The sequence below is a fragment of the Pecten maximus genome, chromosome 14 (genome assembly GCF_902652985.1).
Source record: "Pecten maximus chromosome 14, xPecMax1.1, whole genome shotgun sequence".
Classification (NCBI taxonomy): domain Eukaryota; kingdom Metazoa; phylum Mollusca; class Bivalvia; order Pectinida; family Pectinidae; genus Pecten; species Pecten maximus.
In genome coordinates this window covers 11,269,786-11,281,469 of record NC_047028.1, presented here as the reverse complement: position 1 = coordinate 11,281,469, position 11,684 = coordinate 11,269,786, and the positions used below count along the sequence as shown (strand labels likewise).

Here is an 11,684-nt window from a genome sequence, read left to right as displayed (position 1 = left end):
GATATCACCTGTAGTTGGTAAACAATAACAATGATATATCACCTGTAAACAATAACAATGATATATCACCTGTAAACAATAACAATGATATCACCTGTAAACAATAACAATGATATCACCTGTAAACAATAACAATGATATATCACCTGTAAACAATAACAATGATATATCACCTGTAAACAATAACAATGATATATCACCTGTAAACAATAACAATGATATATCACCTGTAAACAATAACAATGATATATCACCTGTAAACAATAACAATGATATCACCTGTAAACAATAACAATGATATCACCTGTAGTTGGTAAACAATAACAATGATATATCACCCGTAGTTGGTAAACAATAACAATGATATCACCTGTAAACAATAACAATGATATATCACCTGTAAACAATAACAATGATATATCACCTGTAAACAATAACAATGATATATCACCCGTAGTTGGTAAACAATAACAATGATATATCACCTGTAGTTTACACTGCTGGTCTGTTATCCACTGTCTGTTGCTCTCCTCAGCCTTGGCATACTCCAGGGCAAGTTTGTGTTTCCTTTGGTCCCTGAGGAGAGTGAAAGGATTTATGATAATACAATATAATATAATGTATAATATAATATAATATAATTTGCATATCTGCTAAGAATTTGATATCTACATTTGTATATGGTGTAAACTGGTGATGTGCGTGGTATTAATAAAGTGTAGGCTTTAGTTGACACCAGGATGGGGGGACGGGGGTTGGGATGTACGAGGGGTGTTCCAAAAATAATGTCACTTGCATCGGTGCTCATATAGCGGAAGTGCTTTTGTTCATTTTAATTTGCTCTGCCCTTCAAAATACTCTCCGCCAGCCAGAACACACCTTTTTAGCCGGTCAATCCATTTTTGGAAGCATTTTTCATACTCTTCAATGGGTACACCCATCAGACACTGATAAACAGCAGATCAAAGGGCATTTCTCGAATTGTATCTCCTTCCAAAAGTCGGACATACTTAAGTCCTGTTTTGGGGCGGCGACTTTTGTAGTAGTTCTTCAACTTTCTCAGAACAACGTTTTTATAGAACTTGCCTGTGACCGTTCTGCCTTTTGGCACCGGGATTTCATTTGAATAGCTGGACCCTTATTAGTGAAAAAAATAGCATACAAAACCTTCTTTACCGTTCGTATTCGTTTGGCAATACTTGGGTGTCTGGCATTTTTAGTGGCCCATATTCGGTTGGCAACCTTCCGCTTTGGTTCAAAATAATACACCCAGGTCTCATCACCAGTGACTATATTATCAAAAGCCTTTTTACTATATTTTGGGTACATTTTGAGAAGTTTTTTTGCCATTGTTACACGCGTCTTCTTTTGCTCATCCGTTAACAAATGGGGTATCCATCTTGCATTTATCTTTCTCACTTATAGGTGTTTCTTCAAAATTGCATGAACTCTTGCTAACGACAAGTTTGTCATTCGAGCCAATTGTCTTACGGTGAATCGAGCATCAGTTTTGAGGATATTTCGGATTTTTTCTATGTTACCTTTGGTCGTAGTTGTTGCAGGAAGACCTGGGTGAGCAGCATCTTTCAGTTGCTGCTGCCCAGCACTAAATTTACCTACCCACCTACAAACAGTCCTGTGAGACATTTGGCCCTCCCCATAAATGTCACACACCTCGCGGTGAATATCTACAGCCTTTATGCCGAGTAATGACCTACCTTTTATATAGGCCCTAATTTCAAGAACATTTTCAGCTCGTTTTCCTGTCATTTTGTGTCTAGCCTAACGAATAGGCTATGATACGATGTACACTGTACCGAGGCCAGTGAACGTGTGGACGAGATATTTACCTGTGTCACGAGCCAGTGATCACTCAATCGACACGAGGTGGTTTTGTGCATAAATTGCACGATTTCCACGAAATAAAGCACAGATGACATTATCTATGGAACACCCCTCGTACTGATAGCAAGAAGGCTGGCACACGGCTGAGCGGTAGTTGACCATTAAGGTCATTGGAACTGTCACTGATGAGTTGACCTTTAAGGTCATTGGAGCTGTCACTGTTACAGGGCTAGTCTCATGCAGGTACACCTACAAGTAATAAGTAGGGGGAGACCATTGGGGAGACCATTGTGTGGTTTGGGAGTGAAGGGAGTGAACTCACAGAGTGTGTTAAGGGCAGTCTCTAGTATTCTTGTCTGATGTGTATTAACTAAGGGTTTCTCTATCGCATTGTTTTGAACTATGCAGACCATGATGTTGTATATAAAGAGTAAAATAAACTTGTAAATAGAACTTTATTGTTTATCGATGTATTCTGGAAACCGCCTCCACATCACATCACAATTTAAAGACATGCATGGAAAAAAACCTCCAAACCAAATATTCCATTATAAAGAATTACATGCAGAACATTTTTAACTACTTTTTTTAAATACACAATTAACCATACTAATGAGATTATCTCAAATAGAGAGAAATTTTTATCAGAATGTAATATTGGTCCCCTCAATATGATTTTTTTTTTACTATATTTTGTAATTCACACCGTATGTACAACCACATCAAAACAATTATAAAACAATTTTCTATTTTATTTTGATTCAAGACTTACTTCTCCATTGTAAATTTGTGTTTCAAGGCATCTACTTCCAGTTTTTGTTCTGAAATAAATAACACAACAATGATATGTTTATGTGTAGGAAAAAAGGTACAGTACATAGTGTTTATTTTCTATGAATAACAAGGGCAGAGATTGCAATTTCCCAGCGTTCTCCCCTAAAAAAACCCAAAAAAACATGGGCCAGAAAAGTCACTTGATTTATGATTTTATAGAGATAGTTAATTCTTCTTTATTTTCAAAACATAATAACAACAAAAATATCTTAACCAATGTCTAGTATACAGATTGAAGACTGAAGGGTTTAATTATGGTTCTAGCAACTTTAAATTTCAAGAAATTGACAGAGTTATTACAAGTCAACTGGATTGAATATCAGGCGAATTCAATATGAATTCTCTCCAACGATGGTTTAAGTAACAGATTATGTAATATACAGATATCAAATTGGTTTATCAGATTTGAAATGAAATTATACAAATCCAACAATTAAGGGGAGGTAACTCATTCTATATACATTAACATATATCACACAATACAAATACAGCTATTATTTGATTATTATAAACATTTCATATCAACAACATGTCTGCCAGTTATTGACAGACATTGATGAAAAGTCCCTGGTTCTAAAGGAAATTGTTAATAGAATGCGAAATGCATTAGAGAATTTTTTTCCTTCCTAAGGGAGACAATCTGAAATGTGTCTACACTTACGTAGTTCTTTCCGTGATTTCTCACTCTCTAGTTTCATGTCAGTGAGCACTTGGTTCTGTTCCTCCTTTTCATACTAAAATGTATAACACAAATTCCAGGTAAAGGTCCTTCGATAACCAGGTTTGGACCAATAGGGGCTTACATAGGAAAAGTCTGTAATCAACCTATGAATATTCATATTCAAAATTAATGTTCCTTTTCATCAAAAAGGTAAATAATGGTTTTAACAAATATTTTAAACGACTTCAGAGCTACCAATCCTAATCAAATGAAGCAAAATACATATCATTTGTCAAAGGAATCGAAACATAAAAAACATAAAACTAAGAAACACTGTGTTTCAGAAGTATCAACTTACATTGATTTTGAGGTTGGTTCTTGTTTCTACAGCATTGTCGTGGAGTTGTTGAAGTTTGGCATGTGCATGGTAACCACGATATATCACCTTGGTGATTGTGTAACCAATACTTTTACTCCGCTCCATCAACTGTATGTAGTTCTCCAAATTATTTAACTCCCCGGCCTTCTCCATGAATTCTATATACCTAAAATCAAACAAAACTGCGGTATGTGAGAAACATAGATATTTTGTTTATACCTAACTTCATTTCAATGGAATCTCAGCAAAATTTCATTGGAACAAATTAAAGGTTTCATAAGTAAGGTAACATGGTAGTTACATGGTACATTAGAGGGGTACAGCTGTATAGACAGTGTAAAACAGTCTACTAAAGACATGAAGGTGGCCAATAACGTAACATTTTATATTTTCTTCAATAAAGGGACAAGTAAGGACACATCTTACTACCACAACTACACATCCTACTACCATAAATACACTACTACCATATTCTAGATTAAGCAACAACATGACATCATTTTGGCACTATGTTGATCTACATTACATACATGTTTTACACAACCCAGAAAACCTGTGATATAATTCAGCAACCATCATATATGGATGTTGTTCCTTTTACTGGTAAAATGATTATGTAACACAGATGGCATTCATATTAGCAATAAATACGATCTGATGACCACTCAGTAGTTAAGTACGTCTGCACTGTGGATAACTTACGTATAGAGTGATCCAAAGGCGACCACATCGGCACACACACAGCTGAAACAATAAAACGAGAACAATGAGCATAGTCATTGAGATTATAGAGCTACACAACAATTATAATACCTACTTATCTCCCCTTAATAAGGCAAAGACTGTAATGATTTACAGCTAAAATACGATAAAATGTATGATAATTGCTTAATATCCATTGTAATGTTATTGTAATGTTATTGTAATATTATTTCAATTGATTGTAATGTTATTGTAATGTTATTGTAATATTATTGTAATGTTATTGTAATGTTATTGTAATATTATTGTAATGTTATTGTAATATTATTTCAATTGATTGTAATGTTATTGTAATGTTATTGTAATATTATTGTAATGTTATTGTAATGTTATTGTAATATTATTTCAATTGATTGTAATGTTATTGTAATGTTATTGTAATATTATTGTAATGTTATTGTAATGTTATTGTAATATTATTGTAATGTTATTGTAATATTATTTCAATTGATTGTAATGTTATTGTAATGTTATTGTAATATTATTGTAATGTTATTGTAATGTTATTGTAATATTATTTCAATTGATTGTAATGTTATTGTAATGTTATTGTTATGTTATTGTAATATTATTGTAATGTTATTGTAATGTTATTGTAATATTATTGTAATGTTATTGTAATATTATTTCAATTGATTGTAATGCTATTGTAATGTTATTGTAATGTTACTGTAATATTATTGTAATGTTATTATAATATTATTGTAATATTATTGTAATGTTATTGTAATGTTATTGTAATATTATTGTAATGTTATTGTAATATTATTGTAATGTTATTGTAATGTTATTGCAATATTATTGTAATGTTATTGTAATATTATTGTAATATTATTGTAATGCCATTGTAATGTTATTGTAATGTTATTGTAATGCTATTGTAATATTATTGTAATGTTATTGTAATATTATTGTAATGCTATTGTAATATTACTGTAATGTTATTGTAATGTTATTGTAATGTTATTGTAATGTTATTGTAATATTATTGTAATGCTATTGTAATATTACTGTAATGTTATTGTAATGTTATTGTAATATTATTGTAATGTTATTGTAATGTTATTGTAACATTATTGTAATGTTATTGTAATATTATTGTAATATTATTGTAATGTTATTGTAATATTATTGTAATGTTATTGTAATATTATTGTAATGTTATTGTAATGCTATTGTAATGTCATTGTAATGTTATTGTAATATTATTGTAATGTTATTGTAATTGATTGTAATGTTATTGTAATATTATTGTAATGTTATTGTAATGTTATTGTTATGTTAGTGTAATGTTATTGTAATTGATTGTAATATCTATTGTAATGTTATTGTAATATTATTGTAATGTTAGTGTAATGTTATTGTAATGTTATTGTAATGTTATTGTAATTGATCGTAATGTTATTGTAATGTTATTGTAATATTACTGTAATGTTATTGTAATATTATTGTAATGTTATTGTAATGTTATTGTAATATTATTGTAATGTTATTGTAATGTTATTGTAATGTTAGTGTAATGTTATTGTAATTGATCGTAATGTTATTGTAATGTTATTGTAATATTATTGTAATGTTATTGTAATGTTATTGTAATGTTATTGTAATATTATTGTAATGTTATTGTAATATTATTGTAATGTTATTGTAATGTTATTGTAATGTTATTGTAATATTATTGTAATGTTATTGTAATGTTATTGTAATATTATTGTAATGTTATTGTAATGTTATTGTAATTGATCGTAATGTTATTGTAATGTTATTGTAATATCTATTGTAATATTATTGTAATGTTATTGTAATATTATTGTAATGTTATTGTAATGTTATTGTAATGTTATTGTAATTGATCGTAATGTTATTGTAATATTATTGTAATATTATTGTAATGTTATTGTAATATTATTGTAATGTTATTGTAATATTATTGTAATGTTATTGTAATGTTATTGTAATGTTAGTGTAATGTTATTGTAATTGATCGTAATGTTATTGTAATGTTATTGTAATATTATTGTAATGTTATTGTAATGTTATTGTAATGTTATTGTAATGCTATTGTAATGTTATTGTAATATTATTGTAATGTTATTGTAATGTTATTGTAATGCTATTGTAATGTTATTGTAATGTTATTGTAATGCTATTGTAATGTTATTGTAATATTATTGTAATATTATTGTAATGCTATTGTAATGCTATTGTAATGTTATTGTAATGTTATTGTAATTGATCGTAATGTTATTGTAATATTATTGTAATGTTATTGTAATATTATTGTAATATTATTGTAATGCTATTGTAATGTTATTGTAATGTTATTGTAATGTTATTGTAATTGATCGTGATGTTATTGTAATGCTATTGTAATGCTATTGTAATGCTATTGTAATTGATCGTAATGTTATTGTAATGTTATTGTAATATTATTGCAATCTGATATAGGATACTCACTTTATAAAATCTGCTATAGGATCTTTAGTGGCATTCAACTGTCAAAGAATACAATAGCCATAAAGTATAAACTGTTTGATCATTAATAACATATTCTGGTATGAACTGAGTTACCAGGGAATACAAACATTCCTGCCTGTTATCAACAGGCTCTGTTAAACATTAAATGTGAGAAGTCACTGTGATGTATCATCGGGTCATAGCTCTTAAAATCCAGAACCAAAGACTGCAATGTTATGATGAAATTGTCAAAAAAAATCAAATGTTTTTAATTTGTTTTGATAAATGATGATATAAAGAATGAAAGAGGAAATTATTACAGCAATTTGATCTGGTCAGTTCATGACAATATTGGAGTGATTGTTTGTTTTTGTTTAACATCCTATTAACAGCCAGGGTCATTTAAGGACGTGCCAGGTTTTGGTGGTGGAGGAAAGCCGGAATACCCGGAGAAAAACCACCAGCCTACGGTCAATACCTGGCAACTGCCCCACGTAGGTTTCGAACTCGCAACCCAGAGGTGGAGGGCTAGTGATAAAGTGTCAGGACACCTTAACCACTCGGCCACCGCAGCCCCGGTATATTGGAGTGACTTGTTATAATCAGGTAAATTAATTGACACTGAAACACTGTATATTCACTATATCAGATTTTATATCAATCACTCACCATTGTATCTATGTCTCTCAGTTCAAAACACAGCATGAGTTTGACTTTAATGGCAGCATCATCCTTCAATCTGACTTCATCCACCTATAGAAAGATACATTACAATGGTTACCTCCCCTTGTTAGATTACAATGGTTACCTCCCCTTGTCAAACTACAGTGGTTACCAATCTTGTCAGATTACAATGGTTACCTCCCCTTGACAGATAACAATTGTTACCTCTCATTTCAATGATTACCTCCCCTTATCAGATAACAATGATTACCGGTACCTATCCTTGGCAGATTACACTAGTTACCTCCCCTTGTTAGATTACACTAGTTACCTCCCCTTGTCAGATTACAATAATTACCTTCCCTTGTTAGATTACACTAGTTACCTCCCCTTGTCAGATTACACTGGTTACCCTTCTTGTCAGATTACACTAGTTACCTCCCCTTGTCAGATTACAATGGTTACCTCCCCTTGTCAGATTACAATAGTTACCTCCCCTTGTTAGATTACACTAGTTACCTCCCCTTGTCAGATTACAATGGTTACCTCCCCTTGTAAGATTACACTAGTTACCTCCCCTTGTCATATTACAATGGTTACCTCCACTTGTCAGATTACAATAGTTACCTCCCCTTGTCATATTACAATGGTTACCTCCCCTTGTCAGATTACAATAGTTACCTCCCCTTGTCATATTACAATAGTTACCTCCCCTTGTTATATTACACCAGGTTTCCTCTCCTTGTCAGAGTACAATGTTATAACACAATGGTTACCAACCTTGCCAAATTATAGTGGTTACCTCTCATTAAAATTGTTACCTCCACTTAACATATAACAATGGTTACCTCCCCTTGTCTTATTACAATGGTTGCCTCCCCTTGTCTGATTATAATGATTACCTCATTTACCACAAGCCCAATTCCAACATAGGGTGTTTAGTGAAAAGATGTGCCTGGACATATGATTTATTATTGAAATACAACTTGAAGCATTGTAACTCCCATGATACCTACGTTGTAATACAACTGGTCAGGAATAACCTTGAGTACATCAAAGTTCTGAATGCCTGGTACCACACGAGTTTTGTTGTTGGGGTCTGTACCATGCCATGAAAATGTGTGTAGCCTGAAAAATCAATTTAGATTGTTTGAATAATGGCCTTATTATATACAGATATTACAAGAATACAAATTACAACCTGTATTAAAAACACAACCAGTCCTTCATTGAATGATGTAACAAAAACTGTGGATGCCAAATTAAAACCCTTCATAAAATATTAATATGATTCTGTAAGACACAAAGGCAGTACATGTAATAAGTTTTCTGTCATTTGAGACTGAAGCAAGTTATATTAACGTATATTAATATCTCTTGTTGGCCAGGGTGGAAGCGCAGGAGGGGTCTTACTGTGGGAGGAAACTGGAGTACCCTGGGAAAACCCACGGGGTCGGGCAGGTGACCCCATACCTTTCCACGTACGATCGGGGAATCAAACCCCGGCCACCTCGGGGAAAGGCCAGTGTGTTATTACCACTGTACCAATGGACCAGCCATTTTGTTATCATTTCCCTACTTTCCATGGAATGACATATTGCAGACATCATTAATTACTTGAACTATTTTGAAACTGAAGCCAAAGAATTTTCATGTCTTGAGAAGCATGTGATTGTTTAAAGGAAGTGATGTTAATGATATGGGTTCTAGGGTATCTTTATATTTGTTTTTTACTACGCAATATTTATGATGAAATGCCTTGATTTCGAAGTACATTTTTTGTAGTTAAATATACTCAATAATTGCTTCAGCAATAATAATTTTATCACCTTATTTTGGAGACCTGTCACATGTTTACCACCCTGTTTGTTCATTACCAGTTGTATACATAACAGAGTGTTGATTCCGTCAGTACATCAAAAAGGCATACATTTTGTGGGTAGAAATTAAATGAGAAAAGAAGACTTTTATTTCATTAATTATACTGCGAGTTACTTTACAGATCTGGTATTGACACAAAGCTTATAATTTCGGAAAACCGGTAAAAATAGAAATTACTAAATATTTTCACGCAGACAAAAACTGAGGGAAAATACAAAGTAATCCATCTCTAAGTATGTATTAATCAAACAAACCATAAATATTTTAAACAAACCACAAATATTATAAACAAACCAAAAATATTATAAACAAACCAAATATATTGTTTTCTCAATGAAATCATGAAATACTACAAATACTACACTTGTTAGGTTGAATACAGTACTTACAGCCCTACGTTGGCAGGAGTTAAAAGGAAAAGATTGAATACCCAGCGTTAGTTTGCCTGAGGAGTGAAAAGGGCTGGGTTGAATACCTATCATTCACTTGCCTGAGGAGTGAAAAGGGTTGGGTTGAATACCTATCATTCACTTGCCTGAGGAGTGAAAAGGTTGGGTTGAATAAAGTACATATCATTCGTTTGCCTGAGGAGTGAAAAGGGCTGGGTTGAATACCTATCATTCACTTGCCTGAGGAGTGAAAAGGGTTGGGTTGAATACCTATCATTCACTTGCCTGAGGAGTGAAAAAGGTTGGGTTGAATAAAGTACATATCATTCGTTTGCCTGAGGAGTGAAAAGGGCTGGGTTGAATACCTATCATTCACTTGCCTGAGGAGTGAAAAGGGTTGGGTTGAATACCTATCATTCACTTGCCTGAGGAGTGAAAAGGGCTGGGTTGAATACCTATCATTCACTTGCCTGAGGAGTGAAAAGGGTTGGATTGAATACCTATCATTCACTTGCCTGAGGAGTGAAAAAGGTTGGGTTGAATAAAGTACATATCATTCGTTTGCCTGAGGAGTGAAAAGGGCTGGGTTGAATACCTACCATTTGTTTGCCTGAGGAGTGAAAAGGGCTGGGTTGAATACCTACCATTCGTTTGCCTGAGGAGTGAAAAGGGCTGGGTTGAATACCTACCATTCGTTTGCCTGAGGAGTGAAAAGGGCTGGGTTGAATACCTACCATTCGTTTGCCTGAGGAGTAAACAGAGTTGGACCAAATTGGATGTATCTGGTCACTTCTTTAGATATCTCCTCCTTTCGATACACAACCAGGGCCTCGTTGGCATCCAAGGATCTCATGTTGACAATGGTGATGGAATTATGTGCGATTGGATTCTTAAACATCACACATGGTCTGTCAACAAATATATTAATGTTTTGATAAATTTCTTGTCAAATCATATGTCAGAATTACAGTTTAAAATGACAGTTTATCTATCTAAGGATGGGTGTGGTATGAAGACAGATGTAGGTTTTATATAAGAGTTTGGGGACATATCTTCACAATAGAAATATATAATGATTGGTAGGTAGTTGAAGACAGAAAAGTTGCTTAATACACATTGTTTCAGTACATTAATAGTCAAAATGAAGTCTCAATTGGCCTTATGCTACCAGTCATAATTTTTTTTTCAACTCTCTTGGCAGCATACAACCAGAGCTGTCATTCAGACCTATCTCTCTGGAGAGCATACAACCAGAGCTGTCATTCAGACCTATCTCTCTGGAGAGCATACAACCAGAGCTGTCATTCAGACCTCGTCACTCTGAGGAGCATACAGGGGGTCTACAACCAGAGCTGTCATTCAGACCTCATCTCTCTGAGGAGCATACAACCAGAGCTGTCATTCATCAGACCAAACAGTTTGTACACAATATATATTCATTTACAGCTGAAACAACTGGAATACAATGATAGGACTCAAACTAGTGATCCTCTGATCACCGGTATTCTATGATTAGACCATGTCTCCACTTTATACCCCAAAGTGAAGAATGAAATATTGAAAGCTGGGTATATAACCATATATACAGCAAAGAAAACTTATCTTTGAAAATTATGTCAAGAAGTTTGTGGTGAGAATTCTATTAATATGTAGTAATATACTGACCCTTTCTTGTGCTCGACACGCCCATCTTTGTAACTGACCACTAGGTACTGTTTCTGGTCAGCAGCATGTCGTGTCAGCTTCTGAAACTTCTCTCTCCATAAGAACAACTGTATCCGAGAATAGTACAGAAACAGTAATTTAGTAGTAC

The 11,684-nt window shown here is 33.0% G+C and overlaps 1 protein-coding gene across 1 annotated transcript in view; it reads right to left on the bottom strand.

The window, feature by feature from the left end:
• The window catches only part of LOC117342489, a 42,151-nt gene that overhangs the window by 2,748 nt on the left and 27,719 nt on the right, over positions 1-11,684 (bottom strand). The window contains exons 4-13 of the mRNA XM_033904664.1: positions 11,537-11,643; positions 10,606-10,779; positions 8,618-8,729; positions 7,608-7,691; positions 6,939-6,976; positions 4,422-4,463; positions 3,699-3,885; positions 3,341-3,413; positions 2,618-2,666; positions 486-576 (exon numbers count right to left, since the gene is read on the bottom strand). Coding sequence (XP_033760555.1) covers positions 486-576; positions 2,618-2,666; positions 3,341-3,413; positions 3,699-3,885; positions 4,422-4,463; positions 6,939-6,976; positions 7,608-7,691; positions 8,618-8,729; positions 10,606-10,779; positions 11,537-11,643 — 957 coding nt within the window. The remainder of the gene's footprint in view (positions 1-485; positions 577-2,617; positions 2,667-3,340; positions 3,414-3,698; positions 3,886-4,421; positions 4,464-6,938; positions 6,977-7,607; positions 7,692-8,617; positions 8,730-10,605; positions 10,780-11,536; positions 11,644-11,684) is intronic.